General features: G+C 55.4%; 1 protein-coding gene across 1 annotated transcript in view; it reads left to right on the top strand.

Annotated features, from left to right (window-relative positions):
• Window positions 1–23,598, top strand: part of Dpp6 (dipeptidyl peptidase like 6) — a 618,489-nt gene that overhangs the window by 503,345 nt on the left and 91,546 nt on the right. Inside the window, exons 9-10 of the mRNA XM_076831376.2 lie at window positions 13,888–14,042; window positions 15,480–15,577. Coding sequence (XP_076687491.2) covers window positions 13,888–14,042; window positions 15,480–15,577 — 253 coding nt within the window. The remainder of the gene's footprint in view (window positions 1–13,887; window positions 14,043–15,479; window positions 15,578–23,598) is intronic.

Below are 23,598 nucleotides of genomic sequence, written 5' to 3'. Positions count from 1 at the left end.
CCCCAGCCCCCTCTGCTCCATCTAAGGGGAAGTCCACCTCGTCCCTGCTCCCCACCCACATTACTCAGTCTCCACTTGCACTCCAGGGCATCGGCCCTCAGTGCAGACATTTTCATTTTGCTCCAAAAATCCGATCTAAAACCACAGGCAGTTTGAATATTGCAAACCCACAAGGGCACGAAGGTGGAAATTGGGCTCCTCCCTGCCGCAGTCTCTGGCTGGGCACAAATCTCGAGTCTCCACACAGCTTGTAGATTCAAACAGCAATTCTTTATTCCCGAACTCACACCGGCCGTCTACAAACACGCTCTGGGGGAATCCACGTTCTCTGCCCAAATCCACTCTCTCCCAAATCCACTCTCTGCCCAAAATCCCCTCTGCCCCTGGGCTTCTGTCTCCCAAATATACTGTCTGACCCTAAGAACTCAAGAGGAACTCAGCAGCAGGATACGCCCTATTCTAAAGGGGAACACCCTAATCTCCTATTATGCTAAACTGCCCTGGTCCTTGAGCAAGGTCACCTTTCAGAAGTCCTTCCACTAGACAGCATGGGAGTAGCTGGCAAGGAGATTGTCATACCTACTTGGCTGATGGCTCCCAGCACCTCCCCTGTGGGACCTGGGCCTCCTCCCCTGTGGGACCTGGGCCTCCTGTCTGTAGGGTGGAATCGCGGCAGTAGCCGTGTGGCATCCCTGTGAACATTGCCATAGTGCGGGTCAGTCTAGTGCTGGGCGTTTCTAAGGCACTCAGCAAACCGTAGCTGTGGGGCCGCGTGGGAAATACCTGCGTGTTAGAGGAACCTTTTCCTTTCTGCCTCCGTGTGCCTGAGCCCCTAAAATGACTCTGAGTCTATCTGCTGTCACCCCCAGAGTGAGGGGAGCTGAGGTTTTCAGGCCCAAGCGGTTCTGAGACACTGTCATTGTCAGAGGACCCTCTGCTGGCCTCGGGGTAATGCTCTGGACACTCATGTCACTCAGGACCAGCGGTCACTGAGGGCGGCAGAGCCTGAGGCCTGGCCATGGTCCAGCTCTTGGTACAACAGTGAGACTGAGGATGAAGGGAGAGCCGTTCCCTGAGTCCTGCCCAGCCACTGCAGTTGGCACACTGACGTGACAGGTCACATGCAGAGCAGGCCTGGAACCCAACAGCTCTCCCTTCCCTGTGCCCATTTCCACAGGGGGAGGCAGGAGGTGGCCTGGATGGCCTCTACTCTAGAGGGACACAGAGGAGCAACAAGGGCATGGTGGCCTGCACCAGGGCTCAGACAGCCGGGGGCCTCAGGTCAACAGCCCAGCACCCTCTTCACCGCCAGCTGCTCCCACACTGCTCCCGTGGGCCAGAGCCCAGCAGAACTGGGTCTGAAGCACTTATCAGCGTCCTCAGAACCAGGCAGCACCAAAGGCTCGGCCAGTACTCTGACGTGGAGCCAGCACCCCTTGACGCAGCACGTGGGAGAGAAAGCCCGCCAGCCCTGGGGTTCGCGGTGGGGAACACTGGCCACCACCTTTCTGCGTGTCACCTCTCTTGAGTTCCTCACACACAACGGGAGCGAGGGCCAGGTTTCACTCTTCCATCTCGCAGTGCAGGGTGTGAAGCGGCCTCTGCGCGCCGTGCTGAAGGCCCCCTGGTTAACCCCAGGTCCATTACCTCGACGCCCACTGCAGCCTCCTCCCACCCGCAGCCCTGCTGTTGTCCACAGCTCAGCCTGGGGTGGGGACACCAGGCACAGGTGTGCTGCACTGGACTCATTGTTGGAAAGTCCACACCCTTCAACCTGCAGACCACGACCTTGAAGTCAATTCAATGAAATAGGACAGCGGGGGGACAGAAACCTTAACAGGAATGGATGACGTGAGAGGGTAGAAAACGTCCGTGTTGGAGGACTGGTAAGGATGGGAATGTTCCGTAGGCGATGGGGCCAGGTCTATATGTGTGTGACAGTGGGACATGGTCCAAAACACCAACACTGCTGAGTCAGTTATTAGGACACGTCTCTGCCCAACTGTGAGGACCTGCAAGATGGAGGACCTTGTGAGTGCAGAGGAGGGAGCCCTCCAAGGCCGTTGAAAAGTGGATGGAACGCCTTCCTCTGGACCCACCGGGTGCATTGCATGAGCAGGGCACTCAGATCGGGCACCATGAGAGCCGCCAGTCCTTGTCCTGAGCACTCTGCTGGTCTGTGACACCACATCCCACCATGCAGAGGTTCCGGAACATGCAGCGAGCAAAGTCGGCCACCCAGGAGCTAAGCCAAGGAGCACTTCTGAAAGCCTACCTTGCAAGGGGTGCTGCTTGGCTCCAAGGTGACCCAGGACATGGGGTGCCCCCGGGCCCTGGTGTGGGACCAGGCCCGATAGATGTGTGTTGGTTTGCCAGCGTCGTCCCCGTGCGGGGATCTTTCACACACCCCCATCGTCATTGCCAACAGGGATTGGTGGGTGGACTTCAGCTTGCCCTTTGGTCATTCTGTCACCATCACAGCCTATCCTTGGAGGGGGCTGTCCAGCTTAGGGACCCTGTCCAGGCTTGGTGAAGAATAAGCAGAGTGGTGTCGGCCTGAGGCTGTGCCATAACCCCAAGGACCCCAGGAGGGCAGCAGGGAGACAGGGCCCGGGAGGGGTTCACCTGGCCTGGCCTGGCCTGTCTCCATCTGTCTGCTTCTCCATCTGTGTCCTGGGACTACGAATGACCCTGTATCTGCTACAGTGGTGACGGGAACAGGCCTGAGTCCTCTTTGCTGGCACAGAACCCTCCAGCTGTCTCCTGTAGTTAGAAATGGCTGAACAAGTGGTAAGGCTGTCGCTTGGTCTTTGAACAATAGAGCCAGGAAAATTCAATAATCTGATGCTGTTGGGTGCAAAACTCTTCTGAGCACTATTCATAATTTATAGCTAATTAACCTTCCTCTTAAAAATTCTTGAGACCCAATTTTCTGTCTGACACACAATGTTTTTGATATCCGTAATATTTTAAAGGTGTTTTCCCTGATATTAGGAAATAATTACACAGAATCTCTCAGTCTGATTAAGGTGTCTATGGCTTAGTTAGGATTTTCTTTGAAAATGTGCTATGATGAGCTTTTCTAGAGTGCATCATAAAAGGAATTATTATTCTCATCATATAATTTTAAAACTAAAGCCAAACTATAAAGAAATATTACATACAACTTTAAGGTTATAAATTTGCTTTGTGGCAAAACCAGAAACTTTCAGAAAAGGACAAAATAAATTCAGCACTTTTTCAGAAATCCTTAATAAATACAAATTGTGATAAGGACCAACAGGTAGTTAAGTTGTTATCCAATCGAAATTCTGATTTCAGAACCTTAGTATTTTTAACTTGCTGCTATTAAGAGAATGTTCAGCTTTGGCAGAATACCCAGAAGAAAACTGTAACTGCTTGAGGAAATCAAAAATCACTGCAGGGTGATAATCCATTTTACCCAAGAATCTCCACCAATCTCTGCATAGATTATTAAATTAATATCAAATCACAGTAGTGTGGTGGGAAGTTCTTTTCTATTTTTCTATATTTCAGGAGCTGAATTGATGAATTCTGGTCAGTCCCAGGACAAATGCAGCCCTTCTCCCACAGGTTCCCCCGGTTGTAGGAGTATTTAAACGTTCCCTCTTAGTTTCCTACCATGAGAAGCTGGAGGGCTGTTCTGGGGATAGAATGAGTTAATTGCCTAAGCAACAAGAGCAGCCAGGCTGCTTACAGGTCTCACTGCCAGGGGGCGGGCCCTCCTCGTCTCAGCTTGTCTTCTGCCAAGCACCCCCTGAGGTTGCTAGGTCTTGTTGGAAAAGAATAAGAAACCCTAAGAAAAACCGTGTGTGTGTGTGTGCACACACGTATACACATGCACACATGTATGCACACAGGTGCACAGTACACTCTCACACATGCACACATACACAAATGTGCACTTGTAAGCTTTGGCAGGAAGAGTAACAGTGCTGCCCTGACTCGGGGTCTGCTGGGGCTGGAGGAAGGGTCAGGGTGGCATGCTTTGTGGACTGGGATGTGCTCTCTTCGTCCCTCTGGGTCAGTCCCGCCTCCCCAGAGTCAGCACCCTCGCTGTAGTCTTTATTATTATAAGGAGGAAGAGTGGTAGACCTGCGTGGGGTTGCTTGTTGGTCTGTGCTGTTGCAGAGGAAGTAGAATTTCCACAGACAATTTGAAAAACGAACCATAAAAACCCGCCAGTGCTTTAGGCCTGTGTCCCATGGCCCTGGCGGGTCAGCACTCCTGCCCTGGCCCTGGGGGGCAGCGTGAACAACCTGCTCTTATTCACTTCTGCAGAGGGGGTGGTTGGTAATGAGGCTTCCTGTGATGGAGAGCTTCGTCTGCTCCCAGCAGCTCACCTGACTGTCAGATGGATGGGACCCTGGCATCATCTTTGGGGTACCTTCTGCCTCAGCTGGGCCCCGTCTCTCTCTACACCCCAGGCCAGCATGCAGCCCTGGGTCAGAAGACACACACAGAAGCATCCTACACACCTTGGCTAGTAGAACCCTCACTGTTATCATCCTGCTGTACAGAGAGGAGACGGGGGCTGACTCACTTGCCTGAGGTCGCACGACGGCAAGTGGCAGAGCCCGATTCAAATCTCCAAAGCCGTGCTCCTGAGCAGGGCCCAGTGGCCACTTCAGGACGGGATGGCCTGACCGCGCTCTCCTAACCCTCAGTCCTGGCCCCAGTCCCTCTCCAGGAGCCTCCTGGGACCAGCCCAGCCTGCCTCCCCCTGACCCCCCTCGACTAGGAGCCCGGAGCGATGCCTGACCTAGCTCCACATTTCTCCTTAAGCAGTGGAGCACAGAAGGGGCACGGACCCTCCACTGTCAAAACTGTGCTCCCTCCTCTGGCTCATCTCCCCTGAGAAGCAGACCCTCCCCTTTGCTGTGGAGGTGAGTCCCTTGTAAGCTTTTGCCTGTCTCAGGACACAAAGCCCTGCTCCTCCCTCTCCGTTCAGAGACCATGCAGAACTGAGGCTGGACCAGGAGGCATTCGCCCCTCAGGGTCTCGAGTGATTCTAGAGTTTTCCTGCAACAAGAGGCTCTCCCCAGCTGGCTGCCTGCTCTGAGCACCGAGAGGCCGATGGCATTCACGTCTCCTGTGTCCTTGGCCACAGTAAGATCCTGCCCTTGGCTGGCTACCCACACCCGCTCTCCTCCACAACAGGCAGCACCGTGCCTGACCAGCGGGTGCTGTGGGCAGCTGTCAGGATGGGAAGACCAGGGGGCCCAAAAAGGGAGCATCCCCCATAATCCTCACTGATGCCAGGGCGGCCTTTGCAGGGACCTGCATGTCCTCCAGTGGTTCCCTCAACTCTAAATGGAGGAAGAAGGTGTACAGACCAGGAAATGGCAGCTCAAGGGACAGGTGGCAGGGCAGGAACCTGAAGAGTGTGTCCATCACCACGCGGAACCCAGTGCCCTCAGCGCCCCCTGCCTCCCACGTGCCGGAGCCCTCCCCAGGCTCGCCTCAGATCCAGAGCCCACCCCACCCTCTGGTGGGCAGGTGCGGCCGCCCGCAGACTGGGTGGCTGGAGCTCTGCGGAGGAGCTGCAGGTGGTGGTTACTTTAGAAGCTCAGTAAGGAGGGTGGCAGGAGTTCTAGAATCTACTACAAGAAAGCTGAGTCACATTGAAGTCAGGGACCCCGAGAAGCCAGGGTCGGGAGACAGGAACTGCATGACCATCCTCAGTGATATGTAGACAAAATAAGTGGCCGTCACATTACATTTGAAGACTCCCGAAGGCACCGGGTGCTGCTGTGCGGAGGGAAGGGTGAATCACCTTAAAGGAGACACTGAGTGCTTCGAGCTGCACTCAAGGGCCGCGTCTGCCGTCTTCCCCTAGGAAGGTACTCGAGTCACAAAGGCTGAGAAACCGTGCCAGTGCCAACCCCCCATTCACAGCCCAAGAGCTGACCCAGAGAGGGGGACAGAGCTGGCGCCCTATCCTGCAGCCTGTCCAGCCTCCTGTGACAGCACATGTCCTCTGTGTGTAGCAGGTGGGGACCACCTGTCTAACTGAGGCAATTTTACCATGAATTTTTCTCCAAAAGTTATTTTTGTCCCTATTGAAACAGATCCCCACCCGTGAGGCCAAGAGCTTATAAAACTTGTGGGACTCTTCGTTAGGAAAAAACAAAACCATAAAGTGGTGGCTGTGAGTAGGCCTGTGAGGGGAGGAGCCCCGAGCCCCGCATCCTCAGCCTCCCTCTCGCCCCCTGGGCACCCCTGTCTTGCCGGCTCCCCCTTCCCCAGCCGGCTCCTGCAGACTCACTCTCCAGCTTGCTGCTCAGCTGATCTTTGCATATGTTTGATTCTCACTTGGTCATCTCCCCTGCTGAGGACCCATTTGTACTTTAAATGCCTCCTTCATCAACATGCCATCGAGGGTGCTGGAGGGAGGGGAGTGAATCCCCAGGCTGTTTCCTATGCTCAACTCCAGGGCCTTCCCTGCAGGAACAGCTGTCCCTCTCGCCCAGCTCAGGGTGGCCACAGGAGGCAAGGGGGTGACTCATGGGGTGGATTCATAGGGCTCAGGCCAGAGACCAACCCCAGAGCCAGAGCCACCTCACCAGCTCTCCTCCCTGTCCTCCTCCCCCCTGCCCTGAGCCTGTGCAAACCTAGCCCTGACCATGGCCTTCAGTCCTGCCTCACCTCATTCCAGCTGCAGCCAGTTGGGCCCCCTTGTTTCAAAGCCAACTCCGGTTCAGACCTCCAGCATTGTTCCAAGTACTCAGTTAGGAGCACCAGTCAGCAGATGTTGTTCCCCTGTCCTGGTGACTGCAAGGCTCCTGGCCAGCCTCTGTGTGTCTGGCCAGAGCTCATGTCCTCTGCTGTGTGAGCATGTCTGCTGACTGGACAAATGGGTGGACAGTGCCCGAGTGAGCACATGACAGTGGAATGAGCTAGCCAGAGGGCAGGACCAAGAAAACATCTCGGACTGGCTGCTGTCTATTTGGACATGAGGCTCGTGAATAGAAGGCAAAGGTCCAGAAGTTCTGGGCGTTTCTCAAGAGCCCGTGGTGGAAATGGAGAGGGAAGAGTGGGGAACACCCAAAGAGCAAAACAGAGGAATGGAATGCTGACCAATGGCTCAGCTCCTTCCTTTCCTTGCTGTTTTCAAAATCTTTTAATGTTTTTTAATTCAAAACCTTTTATGAAGTTGATCTTAGTGATATAAACTTCAAGGACTTAAAGCAGTAACATCTATAAATTAGGAAGAACTCAGCAAACATGGCTCTCTCTGCACCCCAGGGCTCCCACACACACGAGTCCCGTGGCTGACACTGGCTGGATCACCTCCAGGTGCCTTCTTCATGTGGCGAGGGCTTCCTCACAACATGGTGGATAGTGTCAAGGGTGTAAGCCAAGCTGCCTTTTACAGCAGATCTAGAAGTTACACAGCACCAATTTATACCCCATTCTACTGGTTCCAGCTTCTTGAAGGACTGCCATGGTTCAGGGGGAAGCACATCACCTCTTTGCAGAAGTTTCAAGTTCCGGAATTACCATTGTGGCCAATTTCAAAAGATAGAGTCTACCACACCCAGCACACTGTTGATCTCAATAGAATAATTTATAGTTAGGTGTAAATGGGCACTAACAACCACAGATCAGGTCATGAAGTACTGTTGTGCTTCACTAAATCAGGGTCAGTTCTGATAAATGCATCCTCAGGTGAGTTCTTCACTGTGCCAACCCCACAGAGTCTATGTCCACAACCCAGAAGGTGCGGGTCAGTCCCCTGACAGCCTCCTAAGCACAGGAGTGTGAGGCTGCCGCCAGCACAGCACAGCATTCACTGCTTTCCTTAGACTCTTATTCCTGCCAGGGTCTACTCTAAAATAGTGACTTTAATACAGTGCAGTAAGCAAATAAGCAGCAACTCAGCAGCTTATGGTCAATATCAAGCACGCCACACTGCGTGACCGTGTGGGACTCCTACATCTGGCAGAGCCACAAGGTAGTTTACGCCAGCACCAGCCTATGAGCCAAGTGTTACACTGGGATATTGTGGCAGTCACAGTGTCACTGGGGGCTAGAGGTTCTCAGTCCTTTGTGACCTTACAGGACCACTGTCAGCTCTGCAGTATAAACAGCAGTTGCTCTGCGGCACGCGACTCTGGTTATGGATCTGTGTTTGGAAGATGCTGCTGTTGCTCTTTGCTGCTCTGGGTGGCTGTGCGCCCAACTCCTTCCCCAGACCAGCCTGCCCGCTTGTTAAATCTATGGAGCCAGCATGGCATTGCAGCATCTAGCCTGACGTGCTGGGCCTCTGCACAGAAATGACCTTGAAAAAACAACAGAATGATCACCAACCAAGCTCAGGGGTCAGGAAGCTGGCAGTGAGGGGACTCAACATGAGGCTTAGCCATGGATTTCAGGGCCCCTGTCAGGACCATGCCTCTGGCAAAAATGAGCCTTGGCCTCCCACCTCGCCTTGCCTCACCCAGAACAGGAGGCCAGCAGTGTGCTGTGGAGCCCCCTCTCCAGGGCAGGCATCAGAACCCTAGAGGACATGCTGCAGGTCTGTTTCCCAAGCCACATCCCCAAGCCACCGCGTCACTTTCTGTCCCTGTCTGGGTGGCCTCGAGCTGCCCTGGGTTCTCTTTGCTGACTTCAGGGCCAGGCAGTGAACCCCATGCATCCAGCCGCCAAGGAGACTCCAGGGAGGTCACAGCACTGGCCTTACTCACGACCCTGCAGTGCTGTCCCCTCCCTTCCCCAAGCCCTCCCTGGTCTGTACGCGAGGCCTCGGCTCTCACAGAGCACGTGTCCCTCTCACAGCGCCTTAGAACATGGATGGGAGAAGCACGTCTTTCCTGGGCTCAGCCCTTTGCAGAGCCCTGACCTGTCGGAAGCTCTGTCTTCCACGTGTGAACGTTGGACATCCAGCTCCGCTCCAGGTGTTTGCCAGAAGCTCCTGCTGGTAAGAAGGACTGGAGAACTTTTGCCATCCCATGGACCTCTGAGATCCTTGCCAGAGTGTCACCGTCACCTGTATGACAAGGTCCCATCCCCAAGTCTTCACTCCAGTCAGCAGCAAGGGGGAAGAGAGGCTGCGGTGGCCACACCCTGTCCCCTTAAAGGCAGGCCTAGGCCTGGTCACATGCTACTCCTGCCCTGCAGGGCCTGGGTAGTGCTGTGGGCCCTGGAAGGCCACGTGCCCAGCAGGGACTCACTGGCTCTTGTACTAAAAGAGGAAGGAGTGTGGATGTTGGGGCCAAAGACCAGACTCTGCTGTTGCACCTCCCAATAAGAGCTCTCTCTGACTTCATTTGACTTCCTTCTAACTCCTCTGTGTCCAGCCCCTGTGGCCATAAGGTTTCTGTGCTGATCTCTGCATATGGGAGTTGTGAGTGGCAGCTCATATTTCACTTTTTATAAACTTCTAAGCTTTGCCTCCACCAAAGGCACCGGGTCTAGTACAAGCTGAGTGCTCAGTCTCTGTTCACAAAGTCCATTTCCCTGAGCCTCCAATTCTGCCATTGTGAAGGGGACCTAACCCTGGCTGCAGATGCGGGCCTCCAGTCTCTACCTCCATCATCACCCAATGGTCTCCCCTGTGTGTCTCTCCTGTCCCTTTTCTCCTTATAAGGACATCAAGGACCCACAATCTTCAGTGTGACCTGTGCATCCCGATTTATGCCACTATTGCATCTGCAAATACCCTAATTCCAAACAAGGTCACGTTCACAGGCACAAGGGCTTAGAACATCAGTGTCTCTCTTGGAAACACAACAAACCTCAGAGAGGACCTGACATTCACAATCCAACCCTCAACGAACCTCCAAAGGACCTGTCCTTTCGCTCTTTAGGAAGGCACAGTCCCCCAAATAGCCCAGAAGCATATCTCACAGGTGCTCATGTGGCCACATGCGTTCCGTCCCCGGTGGCAGCGTCTACTCCATCAGATAGCATGTGCCTCCAGTCTTTGGGGTTTGTTCCTGTGTTAGTAAGATTGTGCACATTTGGGGTGCCTGACGCGTGGTTTGAGATCCCCATGCACTACAGGATGGCTGCACCCAAGCTCATGAACATATGCCTGGCTGCCGTGTCTTCCGGGGAAAGAACACTTTGACGCTACCTGCCGCGGTTCTCGAGTGCACAGAGAGTACGGTAGTTAGCTGTTGCAGCACCGCGTGTGGTGGGCATTGTTTGTCCCTGCAGGCCCCACTCCTCCTCCAGCCCCTGGCTGCTGCCCCATCGGCTGCTGCGACTTCCCCTTTCTCAGGCTGCACCTCCGGGGGAAGCCGAGCGGTGCTGGCTCTCTGTCTGCTCATCCACTGGCCTGAGGTCCCCGGCTCCATCCAGTTGCCACCAGGGCAGGGTTTCCTTGCCCTCGGTGGGTTGTCCTTAACAGGCTGCACCCCAGCCCTGCCGAGCTTCCCACCCCAGCACACACCGACTCTGCCCAACCCATCAGCCCTGTGTCAACAGCACTGCCACCACATCCTGGGTGCTGCCCTGCACACCACCAAAGACTGCCTGACGAATGTGAAGGAGCCATACTGGTGGATACTGGTGGCCGTCTCTCAATCTGCACTGGCCAAATGACCTCCAGGTGTGAAGACTCCCCTGTATTGGACTGTTCTTGATCCCCTTGAGCCCAGGGGGTTTGTCCTCTGGTCTGACCCTTAGCACAGTTTGGAGTGAATGAAAATCACTTTAAATAATTGCTTTGACAGGGAAGGAAGGCAACAGCCCCTTCTGCTGTGAGCCAAGCTGCGAGGCACAGGGGCATCTTCAAGAGAGAAAGGTGGTCATTGACTAGCAAATGCCCAAGTGTGTCTTCCTTTTTGATACTTAAAAAGTCCCCCAGCCAGAGGGAAGGTGAGGGAAAGACACACCCTCTCCTTGGCCTGAGTTAATTGTTCTTGCTCAGAAAGGCAAGCTATTGATTCTGTTCCCAGGCAAGTTTCAAGCAATTAATTTAGTTGATGAAATAGGGAATTTTCCCCTCTGTCTTCAAATCTCTGTTCCTAAACTACATTATTTGGTGTGTGGCATTTAAGCAACTGCCTCATTAAGCTGGTGTTCCCGAGGAAAATGTTGCACAATAGGGACATTCATAATTAATGCTGTGAAATCAGGGTTTCATCTGCCCAGTCCTTCCCCCCTAGTTTCTTACACTTAATTATCTCTGTAATGAGCGACCACCACACAGAAAATGAACACACCAAGGAGTGATGTGGTAAAGCACACGTAGGGAAATACAGTCATAAGCTTTGGGGGCCACCTTTGGCGTCAGAACACCTTTCCATATGCCACTGTTGCACTGTGGTTGGATTAAAGGAACAGGCACTGATCCCTGGGTGGGCAGCAGACATGTGTCGTTCCCCGGGGAGGTGGACTCCAAGGTCTGCCCCATGCCTACCTTGTGTAATCTGCACCCAGATGCTCTGAACAGTGAATTGAGCTCAGAGGAAATACCCTGCGTGTATCGGTGGGATTGACAGAAATCATTCTGCACCCAGCTCAGGCCTCCACCCCTCTTCTCGGCCTCCTGGGTCCATTGTGGCCCTCCCTGTCTATTGCTGGTCAGGCTTGAGCCACTGAACCTCCCTCTGGCCCAAGGGCAGGTCTAGAAGCGAGGTGTTCACAAAGGTGGTGGAGAGGAGGCGGGGCCTCCCTTGCCTGGCCCCCTGTGAGCGGGCATGTTGGATGCGACAAGAGTGGCCTAATCATGCCCAGGGCTGACGATGGTCACCGCTGGTCCTGGAGGCTGCTCGGGTTCAAGGAGAAGGAATGGACGGGCAGCGTCCTGGGGTGCCTGGCCGTCAGGGCTGTGTCTGCCCGGCCTTTCCTCCTTCATGAAGCCTGGGTTGCCGCCAGCCCTGCTTCTCCACTCAGCCTTCCCTGAGCTGGATTTGCTCCACCGCTGACCGCAGAACTCTGGGCTCCCTTCTGCCCTGTCCCTCCGACTCTGCTCAGTCACCGTGATTGCTGGTCACCCCTTCCTCCCAGCCTGCAGGGCAGGAGTGACTGAGCAGAGTCACCACAAATCGCCTTCAAAGGTGCCGATTTTTCCAGCAGACCAAGTGCTGGAGTCTGTTACTCACGGTGCCAGGTGACTCCATGCACAGTCACTTCTGACCCTCTCCTCCAGCTGCCAAAGGCTCTGGCATATCCTGTAGGAGGCCTGAGACTCCTACAGACCTGAGACTCAGCCACCCTGCTCCTTGCTGCTCCTTCCCAGCCCTGTCCCCACAGGCAGTGGCAACACTTCTGAGGAGCTGGGAAGATGCCCAAGGTCACAGCACTGCAGGTGGAAGGGACCTTAGGGCTGCTGTGCAGCCCCTAGTGTCACAGATGAGGCCTCGTGAAGAGACAGCTGAACGGGTTCAAGCACAGGACTCAGGGCCCTGTGTCCACGCTCCCTTAGCTCTGTGCTGCAGCCTGGGGCACCCCTGGTGGCAGGGGGAGGCAGTGTCCTCTCCATGGGCTCCGTGCACCCTGGGGCTCTGCTGTCTGGTGCTGGGGTTGTCCCATGCCCACGTCACATTCTTCAGGGAATCCCCCTGGGCTGCCTGCAGGAGGGTGCTCTAGAAGACAGGGAGGAGCTGTCTGAAAGGAGAATAGCACATAGTGAAGCTCATAATTCCTCCTCCCGAAGGTGCCGGGGACATGGGGGGGAGGGGGGGTAGAACAAACCCCCCACCGCGCAGCCTCCAGGCTCCGACACCCGGCAGTGAGACCCACTGCGTGCCTGATGGGGGTGGGCGACTGGGAGGGCCTGCGTCCTCCTGGAGCGTCTTCACCCCCCTCTGCTCTCAGTCCCCCAGACCCCGAGGCTGGCGCCAGCTCCTAGTCTCCCTGCTGTGTCCCCCCAACAACCATGTCCTCCCGTGGCGGCCACCCCAGCTTCCCCCCAGCCTGTCCCCGGTGAGGACATGCACATGTTCTTTCTCCTGTGCCCTTGGGTCCTTAATGCCTCCCAGTCCTGCAGGGTCCAGCAGGCTCGTGAGGCACCTGCCCAGTGCAGCCAGACTCCTGTGCGCTATGACGTGGATAATCATTCTAGAAGAAAACCCAGAAAGGGCTGGCTCACACGACAAGGTTCCCTTTCTCACGGGAGAGCCCCCTGACCTGCGAGCGGTCAGCACCGTGATGGCCGCTCCGACTCCAGGCCTTCTGACTTGGAGCATTGGAGGAGTCTGCCCTTCGCATGTTAAAAACACAGCAGAATTTTCTTTCTGGATTGGATTTCAGACACTAGGAGACCCGTCTATAGGTGACACTGATTAGCCACGTCCCTGTGGGACGGGGTGAATGACGGGTGCTTCCCGCTGGGCCTCGGGTCACTTTCCCCCCTGAGTCCTTTCTAAGATGCCCCTTTGGCATTTTTCTGCCAAACAGTGAAGCCACGCCCTCTGTTAAGGTGAGGCACACCTGGCCTTTAACCATTCTGTCTCCTTGGGGCTGAGTCTCAGGGGGCTGTATGTCTGGGATGGTACCTTTGGAGGGCCGTCCTTCCTCACTGGTTCTGTCCAGATGTGCCACGCCACGGTGTGAGCTGACTTCCTCTAGTTCCGTTATTCAAATAATGGTCTCCAACATAGAATAGTCGTTCCACTCAGAGGCACTCATTAGCAGAGAAAGGGTTTATAAAAGTGTAACAATTATAATTATGGGAATATGAAATTGAAGAAGATAATTAAATATAATGATGACCAGCTTTTTCTAAAAAGCATTCCTTAGGCTCATAGTTCTCAGATTCAGACACTTCCTGGGCCGCCATGGAACGCAGGCGTGGGGACACTGCAGGGTCCCTGCACAGATGTGCAGCCCCGCGGGTCCAGCCACCCGAGCTGACCCTGGCCTCCGCCCCCTGGCTGCCTGCTCACCGCGCTCTCCTTTGTTTCCCCTCAGAGGAGATTCTGAAGACCCACATCGCACACTGGTGGTCTCCCGATGGCACGAGGCTGGCCTATGCCACCATCAACGACTCCCGTGTCCCCCTCATGGAGCTGCCCACCTACACGGGCTCCGCCTACCCCACTGTGAAGCCCTACCACTATCCCAAGGTGAGCCGAGCGCCAGGAGCTGGGCCCTGAGTCATTCATGAGCCCCGGGCGCCCAGGAGCGAGGCGGTGGGTAATCGGGTGTGTCGGTGAGCAGTGCCGTAGACACGGGCAAGATCAATCACTTCTCCTTACGTTGCATTAAGTTCCCATCTTTGTTGAGTGGAATTCGTTGGCAGGTTTACTTTATTTCAAATAATTGAATGACCATTGATCATTTGCATGAGCTTCCCTGGAACCAAAATAAATACATTGCCCTCACCATGACACTGGGTGACAAAAATCATGGTACCACCCTTCCTCTTCACAAGCCTTTGAGGACATGACTTCTGAGAAGTCTGAACAGCTTCTGGCTGTCCCTGGGAGGGGCTGGACAGTCTACCTTGTGCCTGGTCACTGCTGTGGTCTGGAAGTCTCTATCCCCCAATGCACATGTCGAGATCCTTGCCCCAGGGTGAAAACATTAGGAGGTGGACCTGCTGGGTGAGGTCACCTCCAGGTGACCACCTAGGAGGTGACCAGGCCATGAGGAGCCCTCATAACTGGGATTAGTGCCTCATAAAGGAGGCTTTGGAGAGGTGACCAGGTGAGGACCCAGTGACAAGACTCATCTGTGTGGACGGGGCCCTCACAGCCCCCGGGTCTGCCAGCACCTTGATCCTGCGCCTGCAGCCTCCAGAACTGTGGGAGACACGTTGCAGCTGTTTAAGGGCTTCCCCGTTTGGGGTGTTTTGTTATAGCAGCCTGAATGGGTGAAGACCGTCAATTTCTGACCCAAAGAGCAGTAGTGCATCCAGGGTTCTCTGCACGGCACGGGCATCCAAACTCACTTCATTACCAAACACAGCCTTAACACTCAAGGGGAGGGTCTGGTGCTAAAATGTCAGCCCACTCACCTGTGGGAGGCTGAGGCCAGCAGTGGGATGCAGCTCCTGTCCGCTGGCTCCAGCAGCCGCTGGCCACACTGAAGGGAGCCCCTCCCTGCTGGGCCTCACTCCACCTCTGAGAGCCAGCAGTGCCTGCCCCTCCCCTGAGAACTCCCTGGACCTACCAGCCTGTGGTTGGCTGCCAGAGGTGGACGTTCTCCACCGCTCGCTCACCCCGTGGCTGGGCTGCGTGCACCTCCCCATCTAGTCTTCCCCTTCCCATGACGCTTTGCCAAGGCCAGCAGAACTCGCTTGACCTCAGCAGAATGAGCCTGTTGGACGGAATAGGAAGGGGCAGGTATTCTGGGAAGGGAAAGAATTGTCCTGGTTTTCTCCTTTCTCACTTTAAAGTTCTACACGGGGCTGGCCTGTCCTCCACATTGCGGACGCCTTGCCTAGTGCTGAGTTCCGCCCTCCTGCAGTCCACATGTGCCTCTTCTGGGAAGATTCTGCAAGGCTGGGGCGCTCTGCAGCAAGAGGTCACTCACTCACGTCTCCGCCCTTGGTTTCACAGGCTGGCAGTGAGAACCCCAGCATTTCCCTGCACGTCATCGGCTTGAATGGACCCACCCACGACCTGGAGATGATGCCCCCTGACGACCCACGGATGAGGTCTGTTTTCTTCCCTCTTAGAGGAGGTCAGAGGAGAATTGAGATGGAAGTTATTGTGTGGTCTCCTCTGGACCAGACTTGTCTCACTAGTAAGATAAATAGCCAAGAAGGAGGTGCATTTTCTAAAGTGTTCCTTACTGCTTTATGATTGGGTTTCCTGAGGGGAAAAAATAACGAATCCCAGTCAGCAGGTGCTGAGTGCTGACCCCTGGGAGGCTGGGCTTTTCCCAGAGGGCCATGTCTCGGGTGGGTGGCACTGATTGCACGTGGCACACGCTAGACGGCATTCACTGGGAGATCTGCTGCAGCCTCCCCAGAAAGTCCTTGGAGGCAGAATGTTTTCAAATGGTCCCCGTGTCTGGAGCAGCCCTAGAGGGCGTCTGTAACTGACCGGCTCCCGCTGGGGGTGGTGATTCCCGCTGCACTCAGGCAGATCGCCCACTGGGAACAGCCATGGAGCACATCATGTCACTGACGTGTTGTTATCAATATCGGGTTTAGTAGGTTTTTTGGTTAAGTCAAAACAACTGAGCAGGATCTGCCAAAGTGGAGCCTCCTCAGTATCAGTTCAGCTTTGCCCCAAAATTCAAGCAGCCGGGGGCTGATTACACCACCAGTGTCCAGTTACGTCCCAGGTGGACCTTCCTCTGTTGAGACTACGGGTGGAGACTTGAGCAGGGCGCAGCGCGGGGTGCTGGGGATCCGCGCGTCCACAGATCCCCACGGCACTGCAGAGGGGCCTGTTTATGCCCCAAATCACGCATTCGCGGCTCGGCAAATATCCAGCGCCAACTCTGTGTCCCTCTAGCCTGGCTCTTTGTCATTGTCAGAACCTTCTGGCAACTTCTAAAACAGGAGGCCGGGCCCTCTACTCTGGCTCCCGACAGGTCTGGCTCAGTGGTGGACGCCCAGCACCCTCTGACCCTTCACCACTGTCCTCATCCAACCAGGAAGCTGCTCAGAGCCGGAGCTCTCCGCTCTTCGTCCTTAATGGGACCTGATGCCGTGGTCCTCGGGAGGGCAGAGTGGACACAGGGCTGCTGTCCCTCAGGCTGTTGCTGCCCTCTCCCTGCCCTGGACTGTTCCTCCCCGTCCCACAGGAGGACCAACGTCTCCCCAGGGAGGAGGTGGACCTGGCCCCCGGCGGCTGCCCCCGGGCCTGGCTCCGCCGATCTGTCTTTGGCAGGCTGCCCTCAGTGTGCGCTGCTCAGAGGAACCGAATCAGCTTGGCTGATGATGTTTTTCTGGGATAAAACAAAGTTCAGATTATTACTTTGGCTCCTCTCCTGAAGACCCACAGATCTCACTGTTCCCATCCCCGCCAGCCTCCTGGGGCCTGGTCCAGCCAACTCGCTGGATTAATAGGGAAAGTCACCTGGAAAATCTCAGCCATCTGTTGGAGTTAATTGAAAGTCTCATTTAGTCAATTTGGTGATGCTGTTTCCGCAGGCATGATTAGCTTCAAGGACAATGAAAAATCAGCCTCAGTCAGAGCTCGAAGTTTGGATGCTGGCTATTGGGCTTTCTGCTCGCTCCGATTTCCTCAGCTAAATGAGATGATGTGTTCCACGAGCATTATAACTTTGTAATGAGCAGATGTTACTTCTCTTACTGCTTCTCTGTCACCCATCCTGAGACCTTAAAGGCGAGCAGGGGTAGGTCAGAAATCAGACCAATCGCAAGCAGACAGTTGGTGTTTGCAATCAGGAAACCGAGCACCAGAGTTCAGTGGTAATGAAACTGGAGCTTGCAGGGTGAAAGGAGTGCAGACTTGAAGAACTGTCACTAGTAAGTAAATGATCGCAGATGTGAGAAGAGCCAGGATGCAGGGCATGTCTGAAGAGGAGGCCACCCACTAGAGATGACAGTGTCACAGTTAAGCCAGATGTCCCAGCCTCAGCACTGCTGCGTTTGGGCCCTGAGGAGTCCTTGCTGGGGGCCTGCCCTATGCACTATAGAGTCTCCACTTGTCACTAGAGCTTCCAGACAATGACCCCTGGCTTAGGGGGATGTTCTCCAGCCGCCCACCAGGGTTCAAGTTGTAGTTCTGTGGTCTCAGGCAAGTCGCCCAGGCCTGGGGATAGCTCAGGGGCAGAACCCTTGCCTACCATTAGCCCATGCAAGGCCCTAGATTTATCCTCAGCATCACTAAAAAGCAAAACAGAAAAGCATTTCCTGTCATCGGGGTTGTGGGGACTGAGGGGAGGGCACAGAGCACAGGGCAGGCTTGGGGGCTCATCCAGGCTCTTGGGCACTGTGTTCTTCAGAGGTGACAGCTGTGGCCCTCACGGCTCCACCTGACCTGTCTGGGAACCTCAGCCACGCAGAGCTAACCGGCTGCCCAAGTGTCCTCTGGGCATTGTTGAAGGATGGTTATGTTCCAGTGATTCTCGGGCACAGTGAAGGGACACGAGGCACAGCTTTACTTGTAATGGACCAGGGAACCAGCAAGGAGTTAGAACCAGCCCCGAGGGCATGTGAAGAGACCGTGTACAGGGGTTGACAGGGAAGTGCAGGGCTGGGTGACTGGGCCACCTCTGGGGACAGCATCCCCAGGTGCACCCCGCCCCAGCAGAGCTGAAAGTCGCCTATCCGTCCGCCAGCCCAGCGTGCTCTGGAGGCACACCCATGGCCGTGTGCCCCTTCACAAGATCCAGAACATCTTCTGACAATTTCTAAACAGCAGCTCAACCTGATCAAGTCAGAGCAGAGCCGCTCTCCCCCGCACCCACGCAGCTGTCCAGGGCACTCCACCTCCAGACCTGTCCCTCCCAGCTGCCCACCATCCTTGGCAGGGGCCCCCTCCTGCAGCTGCCTCCCCTCTGGCCCACACGTCCTCCACCTGGCCTCCGATCCGTCCCAGCCGACCTCCAGGGAGGAGCAGAGTGACCCTGTAAACTGCACCAGTCACAATGAGGCAGATGTGGCCCCCTCTTCTCTCAGGTGACAACCAAACCTCTGCCATGGCCTAGAAGCCTCAGTCACGTGACCCTCCCATCCCACGACTCCTGGCCCTGCTCACCAGGGTCTCCGCCCACTCTGCCTGGACAGCTCCTCCCCTGAGGCTCAGGCCAGCCCCCCCAGGTCCTCCTCAGGCGCACGGCCTCCTCGCAGACCCCCAGCTTCACTTAAGCTGACCCGATCCCTCCTCTGCCCTCCTCCATTCTCTTCATAGAACCTGCAACAGACTTCCCCAGGTACCGTGGGCCTCCGTGTCCTCGGGGAGTGGTCCAGGGCCCACAGCTAGGACACCCACAGGTATCTGGGTCCCTCTCTCGGTGGCATCGTGTCTGGTATGACCCACGCACCTCCTCCCGGGTCCTTGCGGTGTCTCTGGACCCCTCACAGTGCCTCACACCATCTGAGTGTTCTGTAAACCGCTGTCACTCCTCGGGGAGGGGGTAATGGGGAAGGGGACCTCAACGAGGATCCAGGAGGGTGGGAGGCCCGGTCCTGCAGGCTGGCCCGGCCGGCCGTTGGAGGCAGGGACAGGGCTGTGCGGCCGTCTGCCCTCCCGCACTCCAGCTTCCCCTGGGTGCCTGCTCGCAGCTGGCTCCCTCGGACTTTGCAGAAGTCGGGCCAGTGCTCTGGAAGCCCTCTGCTGTCACGCCTGTGTCTCTGCGCCACATGCTGTATTGGGACTTGGGACAAATATCTGGTGGCCTCCCCACGGGGAGCTCATAGTGCAGAGAACTGTGACGGCTCTCAGCCACTGGCCATGAAGAATCATGGCAGAAGCCACCCGTGGGAGCAGACCACCCCCCACGGAGGGCAGTGGAAGTGCTGGGTGGCCCCACGGTGCACAGGGTCCAGGCACCGAGGAAGCTGGCCAGGGAAGTCTGTTTAAAGACAACTAAGCACAGCAACCCCAGAGCCGCCAGGCACAGCATGGCAGGCAACCGCCGCCCAGAACGCCTGGTCACCCTGGGAGGAGCCGCCTGACCTGTCCAGGAAGCATAAGGCCTCTCTCCTGGAGGCAGAGAGGAGCAGAGGCAGGTCATCACGCTCGCCCCGACCGGGCTTCTGCAGGCCCACACAGCAGCTGCGCTGACAAAACACATGGTCATTTTTGCTGGTTTCCTCGGGCTCTTCTGCAGCCATTGAGCTGGGTGTTGAATTAAGATGTGGCAGATACTGGCAGTATGGTGCCGAAGACGAGTTGAACTGTGCTGCAGCAACAGGCGTTGACAGACACTGACCCAGTGTAGACCTCTGCTCCCACCCTGTCCCCTGCCCCAGCTATGTAGTGACCTTAAACATCATTGTATGAATGTCCAGTGCTGAGCTTCTAATTATTCAGTGATGCTTGATGGCTGGCATTCTTAAGGGAGCTGCTATTCCGGTGACCTTCTCTGATCCCAGGCTCTTCCTCCACACGCAATGCCCATGACACAGCCCACACTGACTTAGATATAAAACAACCTTTTTTCTTTACAATTTATGTAAATCATGATATGTTGCCTAATTTTTACTAAGAATTCAGGAAGGAAGTCAAAGATCATTGGAGCAATAGAAATACCACAGGATGACAAAGTCCACATTCTTCAGGGCCTGAGCCACCTCCACTAGCATCACCTCCACCATCACCACAACCCTCACCTCCACTTCCATCACCACTGTCTCTACCATCATTATCACTGTCTCTACCACCTGTATCACTTACACCATCAGCTCTACCAGTACCACGTCTACCACAACCACCCATCCCCACCATCACCATACCTCCACCTTCACCCACCTCCACCATCACCATCATCACCACATCCACCATATCACTTCCACCATGTCACCTCCACCATTACCCCCCGACTCCACATCTCCACCACTATCTCCACCATTACCACCACCTCCACCATGACCACCACCTCCACCATATCACCTCCACCATTACCACCCTCACTCCACCATCTCCACCACTATCTCCACCATCACCACCACCTCCACCATCACCACCACCTCCACCATATCACCTCCACCATTACCACCCTCACTCCACCATCTCCACCACTATCTCCACCATCACCACCACCTCCACCATCACCACCACCTCCACCATATCACCTCCACCATTACCACCCTCACTCCACCATCTCCACCACTATCTCCACCATTACCACCACCTCCACCATCACCACCACCTCCACCATATCACCTCCACCATTACCACCCTCACTCCACCATCTCCACCACTATCTTCACCATTACCACCACCTCCACCATCACCACCACCTCCACCATATCACCTCCACCATTACCACCCTCACTCCACCATCTCCACCACTATCTCCACCATTATCACCACCTCCACCATGACCACCACCTCCACCATATCACCTCCACCATGACCACCACCTCCACCATATCACCTCCACCATTACCCCCCGACTCCACATCTCCACCACTATCTCCACCTTTATCACCACCTCCACCATCACCACCACCTCCACCATATCACCTCCACCATTACCACCCTCACTCCACCATCTCCACCTCTATCTCCACCATTATCACCATCCCCACCATCACCACCACCTCCACCATGTCACCTCCACCATTACCACCCTCACTCCACCATCTCCACCACTATCTCCACCATTATCACCACCCCCACCATCACCCCCACCTCCACCATCACCCCCACCTCCACCATGACCACCACCTCCACCATATCACCTCCACCATTACCACCCTCATTCCACCATCTCCACCACTATCTCCACCATTACCACCACCTCCACCATCACCACCACCTCCACCATCACCATCACCACCCACACCTGCATCACCCCACCTCCACCATCTCTATCCTTATCTCCACCATAACACCCACACCTGCATCACCCCCACCATCACCACCACCTCCACCATCACCAAACCCCCTTTCCTGGTCTCTGCTACTCTCCATCCTGAGGAGCACTCTGCCTCTTTCCCTGACATGAGCAGGCCCTACTGCCTGAAATGCGAAATCCTGTTTTTCCCACGGCAGCTGGGCTTTAGGGATTGGCCTGGCTTCCTCTAGTTGCATATTTGGTTATTGATAGAACCAGGACCTGAACAGAGACCCCTGACACTAAAGCTGCTGCTCATCCCTGGTCAGAGCTGTCACATTTACCTCATGTCCCTCTGTACCAAGCTCCAGCTGGCGTGAAGCTAGATGGGGGGTGTCACTGGCAATACCTCTCTCCTTCCTGTTTTCCACCATCAGCATGTGGACTCCCTGGATGTCTGAGCCCTCCTCAGCACGGTGGTCTTCACCTGCAACGGAAGATGAGCCCCCTGCTTCCATCCCCGAATCTGCCACCCTACCTTAGCATTGTCCTGGTCTCTCTTTTGTGTTTATCTCAGCAGTTCTGGTTCTATCTGAATCGGACTTCCCGGTTTCTTTGAAAGTCTTCTAGATATGAACTACAATTGCAGAATACTCTGCTGCGCCCAGAGGGACTTCATTCCATCTCTGCCTCATACATTAGAATAGTCTTCTGGGTTCCTAGAGATCAAATGAGCTCATCTTAGCAACATGGATTCAGGGACATCAGCTCAGCCGGACAGCCCTGTGTTTATAGTTCAGATCTGAGCAGGTCTTCGTTATTCACTGGGGGAAGCTATAGGGAGAGACTTGAGTGCCGCAGTCTGGCTGGGCACGAAATAATCAAGCCGCCACGAGGCACTTGTAGGTTCAAAACAGGAACTCCTTTATTCCCGAACACCATACCCACGGCCCTTCCAGGAAACACCACCAACCGGAAAATCCTCCCCCAGGCTGCGGGCACACTTACTCTAGAAACCCAACGGGAACTCAACGGGAACTCCAAAGTAGCGGGTGCCCGAGGCAGCAAGAGTGTGTGCTAGAGGCAGCAAGAGCCGCCTATTACGGGACAGTAAAGATCTAATATACAATTGAATCAATCCAGAGAAGGGCACAGCAAAGGAAAGCTGTTTGGCAGCCGGGCAGGGAGGGCTGGGCACATCCCCAAGGATCCACTCCCTTCAATGAGGTCCTACCTCCTATAGTTTCTACCACCTCCCAATAACCCATCAATCATGGACCCATCGATGGATCAACCCACTGCTGAGGTCAGAGCTCTCATGATCAGCCACTTTCCCAGCTCCGGACATCGCTGCATTCGGGACCAGCCTTCGACACTTGAGTGTGGAAGGAGATGCTTCATATCCAAACCCCAGCATCTGTATAAGAGGGTTCTGGTGAAGAGAAGGAGGCAGGTGACTGTCCTCTCCAGTGTGTGAAAGGACAGCCGATCCATCCTTGTGAAGGGGCTGCCAGCCTTCCACAGGCCCATGGATGGAGGAGACATCAGAAAATAGCACAGCATTCTGCTGCCCCACCCTCGTAGAGAAGGCACCTCTGGTAGCCCGCAAACTCCTTCAGCACAGGACAGCCTTGGCCTATGGAGGTGTCAGTGACACAGCAGACCAGGTTTCCCAAGCCCCAGCCACAGGGCCACGAGTCGATGGCGGTGACGCGGAGGGTGAGGACAGCTCAGCTTCTTCCCACAGCCACAGCAGGAAGTTCAGTGCATGGATCTGGTGGCACCTGGGACCTGGCAAAATTCCCGTGTCTGTCGAGTTTCAGAAACACAGGAGGCGGGGGCGATGCGGCCACACCTGTGCCACCCATAGGTCCTGGGGGGTCCTGCAACCCTTTCCCGATGGCTTCTCTTCCTGAGTCTCACAAGGGCCCATTCCTTCCACTTCCTCCACAATGAACTGAGGAGAGGGAGGCCACGGAGGGCAGCCGACAGTGCAGGGTCGCCCTGAGGTCATCACACGGGGCCAGGCCTGCAGTCCAGGTTTCCAAACCCAGTGACCCCGCGATGTCGTTCACATCTCCTCTGCCCACTCAAACTCCTGTGTGGCTCTCAGAAGCCTCTGGAAGCCCTCTCCCCGCTCCCAGCTGCCCCTGGTGTTCTCGTGGTGAGAGACACTTTCCAAAGCCTTCTCAGTGTCACCAATGAGGGTTTAGGACATGTCCCTGCCCTCCAGACAGTCTGGATGCCACACTG

This window comes from Callospermophilus lateralis, chromosome 1 (genome assembly GCF_048772815.1).
Source record: "Callospermophilus lateralis isolate mCalLat2 chromosome 1, mCalLat2.hap1, whole genome shotgun sequence".
Classification (NCBI taxonomy): Eukaryota; Metazoa; Chordata; class Mammalia; order Rodentia; family Sciuridae; genus Callospermophilus; species Callospermophilus lateralis.
The sequence above is the reverse complement of the archived record's forward strand: the minus strand, read 5'-3'. Positions and strand labels throughout refer to the sequence as shown.